This window comes from Vidua chalybeata, chromosome 3 (genome assembly GCF_026979565.1).
Source record: "Vidua chalybeata isolate OUT-0048 chromosome 3, bVidCha1 merged haplotype, whole genome shotgun sequence".
Classification (NCBI taxonomy): domain Eukaryota; kingdom Metazoa; phylum Chordata; class Aves; order Passeriformes; family Viduidae; genus Vidua; species Vidua chalybeata.
In genome coordinates, this window is record NC_071532.1 from 4115427 (window position 1) to 4135592 (window position 20166).

General features: G+C 39.6%; 1 protein-coding gene across 15 annotated transcripts in view; it reads left to right on the plus strand.

The window, feature by feature from the left end:
* The window catches only part of EHBP1 (EH domain binding protein 1), a 205945-nt gene that overhangs the window by 70025 nt on the left and 115754 nt on the right, over positions 1-20166 (plus strand). For 11 of the 15 annotated variants that reach the window (XM_053937968.1, XM_053937974.1, XM_053937975.1 and 8 more), the window contains exons 6-9: positions 7855-8036; positions 9107-9246; positions 15098-15202; positions 15922-16044. In XM_053937968.1, coding sequence (XP_053793943.1) covers positions 7855-8036; positions 9107-9246; positions 15098-15202; positions 15922-16044 — 550 coding nt within the window. The remainder of the gene's footprint in view (positions 1-7854; positions 8037-9106; positions 9247-15097; positions 15203-15921; positions 16045-20166) is intronic. The other 4 variants (XM_053937972.1, XM_053937973.1, XM_053937980.1 and 1 more) reach the window with 1 other exon arrangement.

Below are 20166 nucleotides of genomic sequence, written 5' to 3' on the forward strand. Positions count from 1 at the left end.
TTTGCAGGAAAGGATGCCCTTTTATTGCTGCTAAGGGAAGCAGGATAGTCACGTGTTCCAGGGCTCTTGAGTGGTACAGCACAAGCTGTAGCTCTGCAAACACAAGCAAAATTTTGTGTACTTTGCAAAAATATAGTAATGTTTTCATCGGGTGCAAGGACAGTCTGAGTTTAGCTGATCAAAGGCATCTAACAGTAAATTTAAACCTGTCAGTATGAAAGAAGAGAAACTTACACAGCATCTCTGGAGGAAATTATCTAAAAGAGCAAAAAAGCTACAAATACTAAAGTGAATGTTTCTCAAATCAGTTGTCAATCTCCTGTATACTTCTGTGGGAGAGTGTTCAGGAATTGTTTCTGCATTACTAAAAGAGTCCAAGGGAGAAAGCAATTGAAGATGTTATAAATGGGACACATAAAGCAGTTATCCACATCCTATGCAAGGCAGTTCTTCAGGGTTCAATAGTTATCTGCTACTTATTCAAATCACCCAGCTCACCTGTAATTTTTTCTCTGTTGTCCTTTGTAAGCAGCAAGCCCACTTTAGAAGGGGATGCCTGTCTCATACAGATGATCTATTAATAAATTGCTCAACTAAAATTTTAATCAAGCACATATTTTGCCATCTGCCCAGCAGTTGTCTAAGAAGCTTAACAGTATTTTTTGCTAGAAAAACAAGACCTCTGAATTTTCTTGGTGTAATTCTGCGTAGCGTAGATGAATTACTCAGTTACTTAGGTATAGTTTCTTTTTCTAAACTTTATGTCTGATGTTAATCATAGGAGATTTTCAGAGTCTGTGAATGCAGAGGATTAGCCTGGGAAGATGAAAGGTTTGTTGTTACCTACAGCAGGTCAGTTGAGCACACCCACAGGTATGATTTTAGTCAGAAAGAACCTTTCACTACACACCTCAGTCTCTTGGGGTACCACTGAAATCTCGTGGTGCTGTAAGAAGACAGAAGCTGAAGTAGCATATTTCTCTTTGCTTACTGAAATTATTGTCTCTGCTTGTGCTACATGAGAAACAATGTGTTTTTTGAAGGATTCTTCAAGCTTAAACCTAAGATATGACCAGTGTGATAAATAGTTTGATACAAGGGCTTTGGTTCTGGCAAGGAAAAAGGTCTTTGTGAGAATAACAAATATATAATTATGTCATTAAGGGTAGCTGTTTCAATGTTTAAAAATGTTTTGTTTCATTCCAAGCCCTCATGTCTAAGGTTCCAACGTTTTTGGTATGTGCAGAATTTTTTAAACATTAAATTCTCCATTCAGATGCATCATAATTCTTAATAATGTTCTGGATACCTTGAACCATTATTTGCTTTTAAACAAGTTTTCAGCAGAGATCGTGCTGCCTTCATTCAGTCCTCCAAATCTCCCATCCTCCTGTCTAAATTATTTTAACTGACATAGTTTCTAATTTACTCTCTCCAGTTGAGAGAGCTCCCTGTAGCTTGTCTATTTTAGCATTTAATTGCTGTATACTCTCCCAAATTAAATTCTGTGGTGATCCATTTTGCTCTGCTGGTGAAGCAGCGATCTTTCCATCTGAGCAAGATGCTGTGTGCAGCTCAGGCAGGGCTGCCACCCTACACTGGGAGAGGCAGAACCTTCCAGCTCCTCTCTGCTGCTGCCTGGGGGCTGCAGGGGACAGCTTTCCTCCAGAACAGGCTCCATTTGATTCTGAAGCCAAAGGAGAGGGAAACCCACTGTTTCTCTCAAGGAATTTTTAGAACTGGATAAATTGCTTTGTCAATAATTTTCTGCCGAAGTTTGCTCCTCCTTAAAATCTGCATATCTTTGTGGGCTTTTTAGCATTTGCTTTTGTAAAAGATGAAAGGGCAGCCCTTGAAAATGTTATGCTGTACATTTTCCCTGTTTGTGAGAACTACAATAATAATTATTGTTCCTTTTGACAAAATAATATCCAGTAAGGAAATTTGTCTTCCCTAGTTAGGTGTTTTTTGGATGTTTGTATATTGATTACTAATTACTTAATATATTTCTGTTAAAGGGGGACCATTTACTATGTAAATAATGAAGAACTTCAGTAGTTTTTGATCTGGTTTCTGCTGAACGGAAATGTTTTCCTGTTATTTCTCAGTGTGTGTGTGTGTGTGTGTGTGTGGAAAGGAGGGCACTGGAACCTCAGGGGTTACAGACAGCACAGCAGGGTCACAGCTCTGTGTAGGCAAGCCGAGTTCAGGTGTGCAGAGGTAAAACACATCCTGCTGATTTCTCTGGGGGAGCTCTTTCCCCAGCCCAAATAACACAGAGGAATATAGCCCATGAACAAAACCCAGCCAATGTTTGGATTCTGTGTAACTCTAGAAGCTTGGAGGCAGTTTAACAGAAAATACAAAGATGTTTCTTACTTATTTGCACCTCTTATATTAGCCTTGAAGAAGACTTGCCAGTCACTTGGTAAGTACAGGATACAAGGTCATTAAAAATACATTTTTAAGGAAAGAAGACTGCATGAAATTCACATTACAGCATTATTTGTCTCTCCTATAAATTAAGAATCTGAGTTCAAACCTTTTGTGTGAAGGTGTTCATCTTTGGCTTGCTTCCTTTGGAACAGAGTTGGGCACTCTTTAATAGTGTGACATGTCTGTCATCTGTGATCATCATCTTCCCAGTAAAAATGAGCTGTTTGTTTTACAGCTGTGGTCCAGGATCTCTGCACTTAGTTCCTTGGAGTATTTAGTCCTGCCTACTGTAAAAAGACCTCTTTAGTAGGGAATGATGGGGATGATTCCTAGACAAGGCTTGTGGTACACAGCACTGCTGCACATTGTTGCAGGGGATGATCAGGCTGTGGGAATCCTTTATGCCAGGCAGGTATTTATAGAAGGGTGGCACTTCCTGTGTAGTAAGTTTTGGGATGCCTGACTCTGCTCAGAGTCAGGAATGTTGTGGCAGGAATAATGCATGGTTGCATTACTGAAAAGGAATTTGTGTGATAAATGGGTCTGGCCCTGTATCCGTGTCAGTAAATGCAGCTTCATTGGCTTCATTTGAACTGACTGCAGTTTGGCCAATGTTATTTTTCCCTTCCCTAGCCCCAAACTTTGTAATATGATGGTCATTTGAGGGTTTGTGGAAGTAACTTAAAATGCTGGGGAGGGAATGTGTTGGGGACTGCTCCTTGAAAAACCATGCAGAGCTTTTTGAAGCCCTGTTTGCAGTCCGTGTCTGGGTGTGCTGTTGGTCCCCAGGCTTTGGCAGAGCTGAGTGCAAGATGAGAGCTCATCTGAGCCTGGCCCTGCACTCACAGCTTGTGGTTCCTGTGGCTTCAGATTGTCTGGAATTTGTCTTTCTGATGGCACTGCTGAATTGCACTTCTGTTGGTATCTGAGGTGACAATGTTTTTAAAGTCTGTGCAAACACAAACAGCATGCTTAGAAATCGGGAACTGCCTGAGTTCATTATTGCCAATATTCTTCTGTACAAAAAAGGAATGCAACTTTTATTGATCTACTGAGTATTGCTTGTTCTACATATTTCTTTGTCTGAATTCAGAAATCAAAATACTCCAGGGTATTGGGAAGTCTTTCTGTTTTCTATATTAATTTTCATTTTGCTACCTTTGAGTTCATCTTCTTATTCCAGATTTTTAATGATTTGCTCAAATTTTTTCTAAACTACCAGGATGCACAAGTATCAGCCACCCAGTGGGCACAGTGCAGAGCCAGCCACGTGCTTCATCCTGCTGCTTTGCCAGCTGGGAACAGCTGATACAGCTTGATGTACTGCCTAGATAGGGTTATTTCACCCAAAAAATGGTGTATGTTTGAGGCATTTCGGGGACTGTGGGGAATAGGAGGAGGAGACTGTCAAGGGAAATGAAGGTGCTTGTGAGAGATAAGTGTAGAATACAAAAGCAGAAATAACACAGGTGAGAAAGATGAAGAAGTATTGCTGTGTGTTTATGTGCAGATTCTACTCTTCTGAAGTGAATTAAAATGATCAGTCTGGCAAACAATGTACGTCTAAAATAACATGCAGATTTCTCAGAGCCTTTAGTTGACCCAACACAGCCATTATTCTGAAGAAGATAGGCCTGCTGTACTTTCTGCTAACATACTCTGTAGTTATATTTTTAATCATTTATTAAAGATTTCAAGGAGAATGGCACTTTTTTTTCCCCAGTGTGCTGTTTCACTTGCTAGAACCATACAGTAACAAACATGAAACAACAAGAAATGGTTGTTAACCAATGCTCCATGCATCCTTTTATGAGTCCAGCAGTGCCCATTCTAGTCTCAGTAGGATGTTTGAGCTGGAAGATAACATAGAGGTATTTGTATTTTACTGGCACTGTATGTTATCTTCTGTCTTTCTGTGACATTCAGATATCATAGCTGATTTTGTTTGCATAATGCATTGCCTTTCTTAAAAGTAAAGGGTTTCCAAATGGCTGTTTTCTTACAGAATGCACTCCATCTTCACTGTTAAGTGTTGTATTTTGTCACCTCTCTTTATTATTGCATTGGATTGTTTCTCTCTTGTGACTTCAAAATTGACTTTTCATGCCACCCTTTCACAAAACAGGATGTGGCAACCCTGGCAGTTACATGAATGTAAAACACCTGGAGGCATAACAGAGCCTTACACAGTTTAAACTTTGATTATATAGGCAAAAGCAGGAAAGTTGAGCAATTAAAACATTTGCACTTGGATTCCTGCTTGACTTTCCACATGCTCATATGAGACACAAGTAAACACCAGATCAGACTTTTACCTTTAAAGGATATTATGTATTCAAAAACAAATACCCCTACCGAAGTGGGCTTCTCTTTGGAATAACTCATTCAAGCTCAGCTGTTTCTGTCCACTCAGCTTGTAGGTTTGCTGTCTACTCCATTCTTGGATTATTTTATCCCTGCTAATTTAAGAATTATTTATCCTTCTGCAAGAAAATGTCTCAGTTTCTGGGGTAACTCAAATTCTACTATAGGAAGCATGTAGGTTTTTAGGAAAAAAATGCTACAATCTTTGCAAGAAGTGGTTATTAGCGTGCTCTGACATTTAAAGACAATTTTTTAGAAGTTGGTTGTGTGTCAGAGTAGAAAACACAATCCATTGTGAAATCAGTCATGGACATAAGCAGCTTGAGAATATTCTTTTAATATGCAAAAAGTTTTTCCCCGTCTACTTATGTAGTGAAAACCATGTAAGGCCAAACCTGTAAAGCTTAAAAGGAGAAAACATTGCAAAACTCCTAACAGACTTCACTTTCTGGAAGAGTAGGAGGACATACTTAAACTTGCACGTGAAGCAAAATGAGACTTGAAGTATCAGGCACTGTCTATTTTTGTTTGGGTTTGGGGATTTTAATTGGGTTTTTTTTGTATGATAATATTAAAAATTTGGACTTTTGTAGGCAGTTGGAACTTGGAAAGTCAACTTCTGTCTTTGGCCCACAAAAATGTTGTGAAATGAATTTCTTAGGAAGACTGAACTCGATTGCCAAGTGTATCTTGTTCTTCACAGCACATCAGGATATGTAGTGATAGGAAAATCTTCCTGCTCGTGGCTGGCTCCTTCCCTTTGTCCTGGCACCCTGCTGCCTGCATTCTCATCTCCCTTTTCCTCTACATCAGCTAACACCAGAAGATTCCATTAGGAATTGCTGATGATCATCTTCACCGGGAGAACTTTGCCTCTTCCTTATTCATGTCTCTTATTCACTCTCCAATCCAGATAATCTGAAGGTGCAAATGACAAGATGATAATTTGTACATTAAGTAGATACTAAGTGAAAATGTAATTTCACATCATTTCAAAATTCTTCTGCCTTGCTATCTGTGTCTAGCTTTTGCATGCTTGCAAGTTTAATGTTGTGTCCTTTCTCTTCACTTCAGAACCACTATTGAATTGGAGATGGGGTTGGCTTATCTTGTTTGCTTTGACTTTTTTAGAAAAATCACTTCGATAAAGACAACATGGCTTATCTTACCAGATAAGATGGTGTGTTTGTAACAAGAGAAAGTAGCTCTGCCCCCAGGTAGCCCTGTTTTTTGGAGTCACTGAAGCATATTGGTGTTCCCTGTGAGACCTAGTGGGAGGTCTGTGTGTTGCTCTCCTGGCATTGGGTGCACATAACAGGTGAGCCAGCACTGAGAAGGCATTTGTAGCTGCACAAGGAAATAAATCCAGATCTTTGTTGGACTGGGGATATTCACAGCTGCTGAGAAGTGATTTTGGTAGTCAGACTGAGAGGAGCACGTCAGAATACAGGCATGGTGTGGCTGATGAATGATTCATCTGGAAGGCTGCAAGCAAGTACCCACATTCATGATGTGTTCTAAGATCTGTTGATCTTGCTAAGATCAACATCTTACTGTCAACATCAACTATTCAAAATCTTCCAAGATGAGTTGTCTAAGATCCTGTTGGGTGTAGATGCCTGAACGGGCGCTGCAGTAAACCTCGCATTCTGTATAAGGAGTTGTGATGTTAGTTATTCTAAAGGCATGATACAATAACAGATTATTGTTGTTCATATCTGTGTAATAATGGAAACTCCCTGGTCATACTTTCCATTTTACACATTGTCAGAACCTTGGGCCTTAATCTTGCTCTTTGATTGACAACTGCAGCCGGGGAAAGAGCACTCGTATTGTTTGTGAGAGTCGCATCTGTTCAACTTAATTCAGCTGAGAGTATTTGCATATTCTTAAGTATTTCTTCTGAGAGGGCCTAAATCCTTCTCAAGTGTTTGATGCATTTTTGAAATTCATTCATAAGGTATCTACATGCACTAATAGTTCTGTATAATATTGCTGTGCATAATCTGTCAGATAAGGCTAGTTTTTTAAACAAGGTATTCTTTGGGGATGACATATTACATTCTGACTTATTCTACTGGGCAGAAATGTCAAGTACTTTGAAAAAGGATGCTTGAATGTTTTGATTGAATTAGTATTCTTTATTCAACACAAATTGTCAACTGCAGTAAAATGTACTCTTATTGTGAGAACGTTTTTCAAAGAATTAATAGCAGGGCTTTTTTGTTTTATTTTTTGTTACAGGAGCTTTTTTACATAAAATTATTCCTTTCCTGATGATACTGATAATATATAGAACAAGAGAGTAGATTCTTAGATGCATTTTAGATTAATTTGTCTGAGGTGTTAAATCATGAGCAACACTTTTATATTGAAATACAACTTTGGCTTTTCAAATAAAATTCTGACTTTTTATCTATTTTGCTCTTTATTCTTTTCTTGCAAAATTTTTACCGATATTTTGGAAGTATTGCCAATTTTAGTTTCAGAAACCTTTCACTCTTGATAGTACATGTACAGCACTAATGAGAAGAACCACTGCTCTGAAGGATATTCAGGTATTACATTTGAGCATGGAGCACACACTAGATGACTTCAAACCACTATGCAAAGAAATACATGCATGGCCCAAACCTATGTCTTCCACAGGCTGGAAGTTCCAGTCCAGAACTATCCAAGTTTGGACAGAGTGTGTCCAATTTGCTGTGAAAAGAAATGAGAATATATTCCCAGCAGTTTAACTGGATGTGGGCTGTGGATCTGCTTCAAGCTCAAGCCTAGATCTCATAATGGAATAATGGAACACCACTAATCACAATGCTCAACCTTTTTTTTTTTCTAGTTGCACGAAGAAAGTGTTCAAAGCTGCACCACCATTAGTGACTGATGTAGTTTAAGAAATGGTTTTCTGTCACTCGACAAGGCCATAGTGATTTTTTTTTGGAAAAAAAAAAAACCCTACAGATTTAATAAGTGCATTTTTTGTTCTGTGCACATGCAGGTTTTGGTGTAACAGCACCTTTTACATTAGCTTTGTTTTTCTCTTGCTTTCAGGAATCTCCTTCTGGACGTAGAAAAGCGCTTGCCACCAGCAGCATCAACATGAAGCAATATGCCAGCCCCATGCCTACACAGACAGATGTCAGGTTAAAATTCAAGCCTTTGTCTAAGAAAGTGGTATCTGCCACACTACAGTTCTCCTTATCTTGTATTTTCCTGAGGGAAGGAAAAGCCACGTAAGTTGTTTGTTTGTTGGGGGTTTTTTAAAACCACATAGTCTGCTTTGTGTTGCTTTTCAAAGAATCCTTTGGATAAAGAGCTCTTTTTGTATAGAATGGTGGAATTTGAGAGCATCCTTCAGCATACCTGTCATTCCTGCCATACTTGCTTTCTTAACTGAGTAAAAGTTGTTTCTTACTCTGATTTCTGCCTTGTGTTCTTCAGAGACAAATAGTTTGTGCTCTACTCTTACAGACATTTTAAATAACAACAGCTTAAAAGTATCTATGGGTCTGAAATGAGTGGGAGTGTGTGTTTATATGCATGTGTGTGTTCATCCAACAATACCCTTGGCAGATTTCAAGGGAGCCCACTGATATTTCACAAAGAATGCAATGAGGACAAAGGCAGTTGGAAGGTGAGGGAGGGTGGAGTTAGAGTTAAGATTTTGGGTTGAGCACAAGAACATCCTGTGGGAAGAGTTCTCTTGGGCACTGATTACCATTCCCTTGGTTCTAGATTGTAAATTATTGACAAGGCTTTCATAGTACCCTGAACAAGGGATCTGAAAAAAGCTACTCTTTGTGAAAGCATTGGTTTCCAGTACGTGTAAATAGACACTGCCTTTTTTTTTTTATCTTGTTAATGATTTCAGATCTTTAGAAAAGGGATTTTAATCCTGTAACAGCATCAGGAGTTATGAATGAATGTAGGTATTGCATGCAACATGTGGGCAGTAGGTCTGGCCAAGCATTTTCATTTTAACCAAAGCAGACCAGGCAAGCATTTGCCAGCCTTTCTGGGCTGGTTTAAAATTTTAGGAAGCAATTGTTAACTCTTGATGCAAAGCAGTATTTTTTTACCCTTTACCATTTTGTTAATTGAAAACTTTCCCTTCAGAAATTTATATATATATTTATGAATTGTGTTAATTTTGTTTTTTCACTATATTCAAGATCAGATCTGATATCACAGACCTCCCTGAAGGAAACATGAAAATATTTAAATAATTAATAAGAATGCAGTAATATCAGATGTAGTATTAACAGGCTGCATTTTAATGCCTGGTGTGATGTTTGTTATTTAGGGATGAAGACATGCAAAGCCTGGCTAGTTTGATGAGTATGAAACAAGCTGATATTGGTAACCTAGATGATTTTGAGGAAGACAATGAAGAAGATGAAGAAAACAGAGTGAATCAAGAGGAAAAGGCTGCAAAAATTACAGGTTGGTTTTGCCACGGGCATTGTAAAATATAGTTTCCTTTGCTAATTGTCCCGTTTTTTTTATCCTTATGCTATATTTTTATTTCATTTTTAAAAAATCCTAACAATCAAAACAATATTTAGGATAGCTTGACTGAAGAGGAACCCATCCATGACTCAACGAAGTTTAATACTTGTGAATTCAAGAGCACTGATTTGTGTCTGTGTGTCCTGTTTTTGGGAGAGGTAGCATTTTAGGGAAGCAAAGAAGCAGTGTGAAGAGGAGCAGAAAAAGCAGAGGGAAAGGGTCAGTGAGCGAGAAGACAAGAGGAGAGGCTCAAGTGAAATGATGAAGAATTATTGCGAGAATAAGTGCGAAATGAGTTGTGCCATGGACAGATGCTGAGGTTCTGCTCAATAACATGGCAATTCCAGGCTGCATATTGCTGCCTTTTGGGTGGGGGTGTCTCATGGAAAAGAAACTGGGAGGCTGTTAAAGGACTTTAATGAATTTGATAGTGAAGTTGTTTGAAGTGAGATAGTGTAACCACATTTGAATTGCTGATGAAAATGCTTAGTGTGGTCAGGATAGCTGAACTAATCGAGGCAAGTCAGATCAGGATGAGATGATGTTAAATTGTTGGTAGAGATCAGTGTGTAGTACTGCTCCAGATGGGTTCTGTAGGAGCTCTTTGTGTAAAGAATCAGGAAAAGAAAATTAACTTCTGATGCCAGACCTCATAACTTCCAATGCTCTTTTAAAATGTCTGAAATAAAGGGATCCTTCTCCAGAGTGGGGGAAGAGCATCCCAAAGGGAGAAGTAAAATGTCAAATCTGTTCTTGAAAATTCAGAGGAACATTGGTTCAGTGTTATGAAACATTACTTTCATCACTTCTTTTTGAGCTTTCGTTGCAATCGAAAGGTTCAGCCTGAAGCATTTATTACTTAGTTACATTTAGTGTTGTGAAAGGATGCAAATATGTTTTCTGTATGCTTTACATATTCAGTTAAACATTTTTTACCCTGGCCAAATGTCTAGTTATGCTGTATTTGTCTGGCAGAGAGCATGTTGGAAAGTCTGGAATGAGATATCTGAGAAACCAGGATAATGTATTCATGTTCAGAGAGCAGAGATGTACCGGTCTGGTCACACTGAAATCATTCTGCAAGGTTGACTTCTTTCCCAGTGTAACCAGAATAAATCAGATCACAGCATCAAACAAAACCTGACCTGTTCACCAGGCCATTGGATAATCACAGAGAAGGCCAAATTAAGGAGAGGTAATGTTCATTTTATAGAAACTCCTTGCACAAGGGTTTTATTAGGATCTACCTGGGTACTGCACTGAGGACTACAGAAAACCCGGATGCAGATGGGCAGCAGGAGAAAAGTATCCAATCTTGCTTCTCAGCACTTGATTTTGCAGCATTCAACAAGGCTACAAATGATTGCTAAACAAGCAAAAGTCTGATCTGGGTTAGACTAGGCTGTCTACTATCCTTTGGGTATGGAGTAAACATCCCTGGAGATAGATGGGAAGGGTGAGCTGGCTGATGTGCAACCCAAGCTATTTTAGAGTCATTTCAGCTTTTCCATCTGCTATTGCAAAGGCCAAAATTATCTGTTCAAAACTAACAATACCTCCATGAAAGGCAGAAGTAATAAATACTTCACAGTACACAATTTCTGTGCCTTGCTCGGCCTGCTCTGACACTGTTTTCTAACCATACAAAATGGGAGTGTTGAGTTGGATTTTTTGTAAATGAATCATGATGTGGGGAAGGTCAGCCTTGGACTTTTTCTTCTTATGTTGGTTACAACAGCTGAGTTGCTTTACAAGCCTGGCCAGCTTTTCCCACCTGTGAGAAGGAGAGGGATGTTGAAGGGGAATGAATGCATGCAATTTCCCAAGCAAATGGGAGAACATAAAACATAGGGCAGTAAATAAACATTAATAAATAAGATGTAAAGTATCTATTTCAACATGTGCTCAAGATTAATTTCATTGGCACTTGCAGTGACTCCTGTAATAAATATAATGAATGGGGAAAGCTAGGAGAAGAGCTGAGGAAGCAAGGGAGAAAGAGGTAGGAATCATTGTAGAAAAGCAGGAAAAAATTTAGAAAAAGGGAAATGTAACAAAACTGATGTAGCAAAGAACTCTTTCAAAAGCAATGTTCCCAGAATACCATAAAGTTAATTGAGGAAGTTACATAACCCTTTTGAAAGCTTGCTGCTACCAACATTTTCTCCTCTTTTGCCGTGCTGGGTGTTGGCAGCTGAGGAGCTGGAATGCCTCACTGACTCAGAGTGCCCCGTGGCAATCGCCTCCTTTCCCAGCTGTAAAACTGGGGATACTGCCTGAAACACCTCACAGCAGCCATGGCAGCAGCACACACTTAGTGTTTGTGATTGGGCTTGCAATGAGTAAAGTGCAAGTAGCAAAGAGGGAGGGATTGTTCTCCTGCTTTTGACTCCAGGTTTGCTCAGTGCTGACTTGATGTCTGAAAAGTTGTCGTTCCCAAGGCACAGCTGCAAGGGGTGCTGCAAGTCTTTTATCAGACACTGTTCCTTTATGAAGTGTGCAACAATTTCTGTTGGTTTTGTTTGTGGATTTTTCTTTTTTTTCATTGTGCCAAAGTTGCAGTTTCATAGATGAACATATATATCCACTGCTGGGAGAACAAGGGAGGTCTGCTGTGTGGGGCTCTAGATGGTGCAGGTGAGTTAGGAAATGCTGCTTCTCTTCCTTGATGGGTTGCCTAACTTGGAATAGGTATCTGTGCCTCTGTTTCTTCAGCTGTGAAGTAGGTGGTGCAATACTGACTGACCTCAAAAAAGCACTGGAATTTGGAGTGGTCAACATGGAACTGTTGTGATATTTTCCACTCCAAGCACTGCTTTCACTTGGAGAAATCTCCCTCCATCTCAGGCTTTCCCCCTCTTCCTTCCAGTATTTCTCGTTGAAATTTTTCATGTGTAGAAGCTGTTATCTCCTCCAACTGTTCTGTGTGAAGTTGAACATTGTTTGTTGCCACAAATTAAATTTCAAATATTTAGTTTCTACACTGTCAATATACATGGATTTAAACCTCCCAGAATTATCCTGTCCTTAGTCTTCAGTGGAGCACAAGACATCTTGTACTTGAAGAAAATATGCCTCATAACTCACAAACAGGGCAGTAATAAATATGTGCTTCTCTTAATGTTTTAATTCCTACTTAGAGCCTCATGCTGGGGTTAATAGCTGCCTTCTGCTCCATCTGCCTGGGAGCACAGTGGCTGTCATGGGGCACCACATGGAATCAGGAACGTGCCCATGTGCTACCTATTGCAGGAGCCTCAATCCCAGCATGTTTCAAGAGCAAGCTTCTGGATAGCAATATGTGTAACCTTTTTGCAATTGCAAAACCATACCTCTCCTGACAACTTCTGGTACATTTACTCTTTTTCTTTGTCAGGATCACCAAGCTGGAAAAAAAAAAAAAAAAAAAAAAAGAGAAAGAGAGAAGAATTAAAAAAAAACCCCAAAAACCAAACCAGTGATTTATGTGACATACTTGTAGAACAAGCTAATGTATGTTGGTAGATAATGAGATTTATAAAAGATAATATAGGATATAAATCTCCAACCTACCATTTCCATACTCCAAAATATGACATAAACCATTTAATATTGTAATGAGAAACATTGTAGTGCATATGGGTGTTTAGGTTGGCAGATAAGACCAGGTGATTCAGACCACATCAAAGAACTCCCTCTTTTTAAAGCTCTGAACTTAATTTGTTATTTTCTGACAATAAAAACTGAATTATGATTTTTTTTTTCCACATGCTGACATAATACATTGTAAATCATGTCAGCATCTGAGCCTGTTTTTAACTACTAATTCGTTAGTACTGCTGTTTTATGAGGTCAGCTCTGTTTTATTTGATTACAGAAAGGTATGTTCCATTGTCTTATCTGGAGTCCTAAAAATTTGCAGAAGATAGTATTATATTATGCAGATTTCTCAGGTGTATGTATTGTTTTATACTGAGAAAGCTAAGTTTTGGGACAGTTTTGGTGTTATTTTTTAGGATAATAGTCTTGTCTGTTTGGAATAGTAGTTGGACTAGTTTGGAGCTAAAAATAAGGAAGTGAAGATGATTAAGTTAACCCTATGTAGACAGATCTAAGTGTAAACCCATGTTAGCACATTTATGCTTTAAGGTCAAGATCAGTTGGGAGATGCATTACAGAGGAATTCTGCTTGGGGTTTGTCACTGTCAGCATTTAGGATGTCCAATAGATACTGGCAGAGTGGTAATTTCCCTTGGTAATTTGCAGATTGGCATGTCTTTGCAAAGCAGTTTAAATTTGCCAAAGAAGTTTTTATCCATGTGACAGAAATATTATCAGGTTCTGGTCTGCTTTGGGCTTCAGTTTATTTGTGCTGTCTGTGAAGGCAGGAAATCAGAAGGGGTGTCAGTGTGTCAGCTATGAAAAAGCCCCACTGTTCCCTTCCCCCCTGGAAGTTCTGGGTGGCCATGAGCACCAACATGAGTTGAGACAGTCAGGATGCTACTCAATTTTTGCCTCAGTTCGATATCTTCCTCCCTAAAACTAATTCATTGAGTAAAGACAAATTTTGCTTTCCCAAATAAAAGCCAGATGAGAAAAAGTCAAGTTCAAAACAGCAGTAAACTAAAAGTGTTACTGAGATGTGTACACAAGAAATTAAACTTTAAAGGAAATACAAGAATGACTGGCATGAAGCTTTAAGCTTTAAGCATTAAGCTTTTACCAGAAGGCATCATCCATTTATTTCATTGGGAAAAGACAGGAGATGAAAAAGGCTGTCGGTGGGGCAGTGATACTCAACAAGCAGGATCATCTCTCCTGCACAGGTTTCTCTTGCCTGTTTGTCATCTGGAAGGATGAGGAAGGCTGTCCCCTCTCGACAGAAATTTATGCTCAGGTCTCTCAGAGATGCCCCAGGCTCAATCCCCATTACTAGAAGCTTCCATTTGTCAGATGCTGTGGATGGGACTGCTTAGAGGGGAGCAGAGAGGAATTTTTCCCCTTGGGCCAGAAGCCACTCAGACCCAATTGTTTTTGTCTGTCTTTCCTTCCAGAATTATGGAGTCACCCCCATCTTGACTAGAATTAAACATGTAACACATTTTAAAAATTACTAGTTCATGGTAATTTAGAGCTCTCCACTTGGATTGAAGCTGAAATAGGATTTTAACAAACAGCAAGGTGTTACTTACACAGCATGACAATGAAAATTCAGGTGATATATACATTCAGTTTACATTCTTCTGGCACAATACTGATCATGTATTTTAGAACTATTTAGGTAAATTGAGCTTGTCATAGATCAGAATGTATGGTGACTAACTGTAAATGTTAAATTATCAGAGTGTGTATATAAACAAAAAATATTAAAATGCATATTGTATAGGTTAGTTTGCTGTAACCTTAAGGGTTTGGGAAGGAGATAAATTGTTCTGGGGCTGATTTGTGTTAATCGACAATGTTTTCATATTGAGCAGGAAAAATCTTTAAATTATATCGAGTACATCTATTTAAATTTTCAACTGATGTGCATAATACTTGTCCTCATAAAACTAACTATTGTTGCTGACATCATAACCTGGCTAGGTTTTGTTTATGTCTTGTTAACTGAGTTTCATGTTAAATTATCCCTGAAGCACCTACACAGGTACTTTGCTGTAGTTATATAATTGTAAGGACACGATCTAAATGTATTCTTTTAGCCTCTCTCCCTCGCTCTCTCTCTTTCTGGTAACAGTGTTCGTTCCACTTCTGTTTCATTAAATGCCCTTGCCTTACGTTTGTCTTGACTGGCTTCTATTTACAGAAATTGTAAACCAGTTGAATGCTCTGAGCAGCTTAGATGAAGATCAAGATGACTGCATAAAGCGAGCAAATATGCCTTCAGCTAAATCAGCCAGTTCCTCTGAAGGTCTATGAGCTTTCATCCTTTCTTTCTGTTTCTGATTGTATTTACTGTGACCCATTACCTTTTGACTCCTGCCTGTATTCAGCTGTCAGTTTTATCTCTGTGCTTCCACCCAGCATGACTCTCAGTAATTTGTAGTGCATCCAACAGGTAACAACATGATAGAGAAAGAGCCTGTCTCCGCTACAGCTCCGTTGTCATCTGATAATGAACAAGAAAGAAAAAAAATTACAAAAAAAAAAAAAAAAAAAAAAAGAAAGAGAAACCACCAGACCCTAAGCTTAAAACACTAGTTGTGTAGTCAGTAATACTTGACCTTTCTAAAGTGACAAAATGTCCTCTCTCTGCTTTTATGTGCACGTTACATCCAAAAATTAAAATTTCCTGCCGATAAGTTAGCATGGATGTGAACAATCAAAATCACCGTATTTAGCTTGTTAGATGTTCCACAACATTTATTTAATGAAGGAAAGAGAAGGCTTTTTTAGAAGTAATTTCTGTTACATAATGTTCTGATCAGCAAGTAGAAGTTTCATTCATTTCACTTTTTTTTTCTCCCTTTGTTGATGTACTTACTGGACTGTGTTAACTTAGTCGTGCAGTTCGTGCCATACCCTGGTGCAGTGTTTCAAGGGACTGTTGACACGGGGCTTTTTGAGCTCCAGATATGTTGGATGAACAGTTTGTCTGTATTTTAAAACAATATTCCAATTTGTTTGTAGAGCTTATCAATAAGCTTAATTTTCTGGATGAAGGGGAGCAAGACCTGGCCAACTCCAGCACGAACCCTTTTGGTGATCCTGACACAGCAGAATTAAATCCATTTGGAGACCCTGATGTAGAAGGTAATGAATTTGTTTTACATAATTCATTGTTACTTGCAAATACTTTGTGAAACATGATTTTTATTGCTTTACGGCTACAAGTGAAAATTTTTAATTTATTAAATACAATTATTTCATATAGCACTGAGGTAGCAATAGCAATGATCCAGTTGCCACTAGAACATTGTTTCATTTTTTGAGTCACATCCTTTGTATTGAGGCACATTCTGTGTATTTGCCACTGTGGGCTACCAGCTGGAGCAGAGACTTTTAGACCTGTCAGGTGTGTTCCTAGTACTCACCTTATGTGGTATGAATGAGCAACATTCTGTCAGACAGCCCTGCTCCACGTGGATGATGGTTTATATCATAATTTCCTTCACTGCAATCTTCACAGCATCTCAGCTATTCTTGGTTAGCGCTAATCTTCATTATTACAATTTAATTTTCTTTCTTTTATTCTTCCTTTTTTTTTACTTTTATAGCTTCCTCAGTTAAGCCTTCTGGCATTGTGCCTTGCACCACATGCAAGGTGTTAATCCCCTTTCCAGACTGACATGCCCATTCTTGTTCCATTTGGGTGAGATGTACAACCCCTGTACATTTTTTATCTGATAAGATTTCGGCCGTAAGGCCAGAAGGGAGCACCAGGACAGCAAGCATCTCTGCTGTCCTCTACTCCATGCCCAGATATGTAGGCTCCCATCTGCTGGATGTATCCCTTTTAGCTTGCAGCTGCTCAAAAGGCCAATTCATAGTTAATTCCCAAGTTTGAAGCTGTACCCTTTCCTGTTTAAAGCTCCAAGACTTTTCTTCCTACAGAAAATACCAAGTCACTCTGTAATGGTGATGGGGAAGTGAGCAGGAGCAGCCCAGGGGGCAGCCAGGGGATTTCTAAGGTCAGGTCAAAGAGAATGGATTTCCAAGCTGCAGTTTCCCTCTGTGGTCACACACTTTCTTTGGACAAGCTGAATGTTTACTCACAACACAGTTTTTCTGCCTTCAGAGTCTGCAGGGAATGATGTGGGTGGGGATCAAGTCCTGTCATACTTTGACTGTGGTGTGACTCACAGCTTGTATTTCTGAAACAGGGACGTTGCACTATCTTCTGTATTTGGCAACTGAAGCCATAAAGCCACTAGCCTGGGCACCTTCTCCCTCCTGTAAAGTTGTCAGGTTTTTCTAGAGCTGCAGAAGTGAGTTGTTTCAGCTTTGTAGATACCCATATATATGGATTAGGTTCTGGTGTCCTAATCTTTGGCTTTATTTCCTATCTGTTCCTTGACAGTGATCCCTTAGGATCATGGAAGGAAGCAGAGTAAATGGGAAGGTAAAGCCCTCTGGTAGTCCATAAATAACTTGCTCTAAGAGGCACAGTCTATCTTCCTTTCCTCCTTCTCTGCTTTAGGAAGAGGAGTTCCCTTCTCCATGAAGAAAGCTGTACAAGTCCCATCCTACCTAAACTGCTTTTTCCAAACCCAGCTTTTCTTTCCTTTGCAGAGAGAAACCATTCTGGAAGAAAGCAGTGGATGTTCTGGCCACAAAATACAGTGACTCTTTCTCATCTTGGGGACAGGGAGAAACAGCTGGTGTTGTTTCTTAGTACTGGAGTAGCTTCATAAATTGTGTTAAGCTCACTATGAGCAGCCTGCATCCAAGACAGGATGTTGTGCTTATGTTCCTAAACCACTCCCAGCCTATCAGGGGCATGGTTTTTTTCAGTTGATTGTGGTTCTTTTGGTGACCTCTGCCTTTACAGTCATCTTCAGTCAGAGGTGTGGACACTTTTCTGTATCTTTGGTCTGTTCTCTGTACTTGGGACAGTCTCTGTGATCAGACTCTTGGGTCCCATCTGCAGCTGTGGGCAGCAGTGCTGAGTTGCTGGGTGTGTGAATGCCAAGCGTTACTCCCACGCACAGTCACTGTCATGCAGCAGTCAACACACCATAACAGGACAGTGTTTGGGATAAACAGGGTGTCACTAGATTCTTCCTACTGTGTCATAAGGTGTTTTTTATTTGGGAGGAGTGGGCCTTCTGTAAGGTTCATGTGACAGTGTCTTCCTGGAGCACTAAACCAGGCTGGAAGATTGGCTGAAAGAATGATTCCCAGGCTATCAGACAAAGAGTTGGACATCTGCTGTGGCATTTTTAAAGCTTTTATGTTATGATGAGAATCCTCCTGAGAGATTCTTCTTTTACCTCAGACACCTCTGAGAATCACTGGTTCTTCCACTCCAGACCTGTCTTGTACCTATAATGGGAGCTGGTTGTGTTCCCATTACCTTGCTTGGCCTTCTTCACATGTGCCTTTCCTCCAGTCCTCTTCCTCCACAGAAAATTGAGGGGGAGAAAAAAATGGTGCTGAGACAAATTAGAGAAGATGGTTTTGGTCTTCAGCAACAGCAGGAATCTGCTGTGTTTTTCTATGGCTAACTGGATCAGTGTCTCTACATGGAGGAGCACCTAGACATTACCATTTTGGGGAGATTTCCCTTTGTTTTGAAATGCAGTTTAAGGCTATGCAAGATCGTAGTTGTTCTCATCCTGTTGCCCAACTCCTGAAGGTTGCCCTGTTTGTGTCCCATTATTCACTCATGATTCTTCTATTCTGAGACCTCAGTGGAACTTTCAGTACTGCCATCTCTTTCTAGGAAGCTCTTTGAGACTGTGCCTGCTTGTTTGCTTTTGGATCCTGAAGTGAATGTAACCTTTTTGGTGGCCACCCCAGAAGCTCAAGAGCATGACAGAGGTTCAGGAGTTTAAGGCAGGCTTTCTCCTACAGGCTTAAAGAGTCACATTACCTGTTTCACTTGTCTTGTGATCTGCTTAAATCAAGAGATTAACTTTTTATGTGTGCAGGGATGAGTATTTTTCTGTTCACTTACATGTTAGTCTCTTTATCTTTTTATCTGGACAAGGCATAATCTGGAATTTAGACTTTGCGAAAGTTCCGAGTCTTCTGTAGAATTTGTTACTTAATTTCCCCAAGACGTGCAGAGCAGCCAGCTGGAGCCTCCTTTCCTGAGTACTTTGCCATCAGATGTGAGGAGGCAGGATTTGCTCTTTGGCAGAGATATTCCAAGGATATTCCTATCAAGCCTGTAACGTGTGTGCTCAGTCACCCAGAGTATGAATATGTATGTATTGACAGTCACTGCAAGAGAAAGGAGGATTACTTGCCAGTAGATACTTGTTTCCTAGACAGATATTTCTTGTGCCTGTTCACAAACCAGCTGCTTTCCCTCTATCTTCCTAATCCCATAATCACTTAACCCTGGGAATATGGGGTGGAGAGAAACTAAAGACGTGAGCGCTTCCAGCACCCGTGTGCACGCTGTAGGTGTGGTGCATGGCAGAGGGTCATCAGCAAGCTGGCTCTGGAATGCTGCTGGGATTTAAAAAGTCCTCAGTGTCAGTGATTTTACACACACAGCAGAGTGAATGTGCATATCAACAACTCACCTCAAAAAAATCTTCAGATGTGTTTCATGGTTGACCTATCAAATTGAGGCTTATTCCTTCTGTATCTACTAGGTCAACTAGACATTAGAAATCTGGGAAAATCAAAAATAATCTTTTTGAACAGTACATCTCTATAGCTTTATACTAGACAACCTTTACATGATCGTATGAGGACTACCTTTTGGATTTTTAGTCACAGTGAAACAGAATTATAAAATCAGTTAATTTCTGTGCAAAATATTTACTTGGGGAAGTCAACATGTACAACAAATGAGAGTAGAAAACCACAACACGCTTTCATCAATACAGACATTTTTTTTTAAATTTTGTTGGGAGTACAAAATTTTAAGTTATGTATGATCTAAACAACACACACAAGACATGAGGGTAACTCTTTGCTGGTACCCCCTGTCATTTAGACCACCATTTACTTCAGCAGTGTATTTCATCACCTTGTGTGTGGATTTCTGAGCTCCCTGCTGCGTGTTTTACAGTGAAAATGAAAACAGTGTTACAATGCAGCAGCGAACCCCAAATCCTTCCGGGGTACTCCTACGCACAGAACCAACTGAGAGGCAAATGGTGCCTCCATCCCTTCTATTTCTTCATGAAAAGCACTGTGTTGTGCATGTATGAATGAAAGGATCAGAAAATCACCAGTGGTGGATGGGGATGCCAG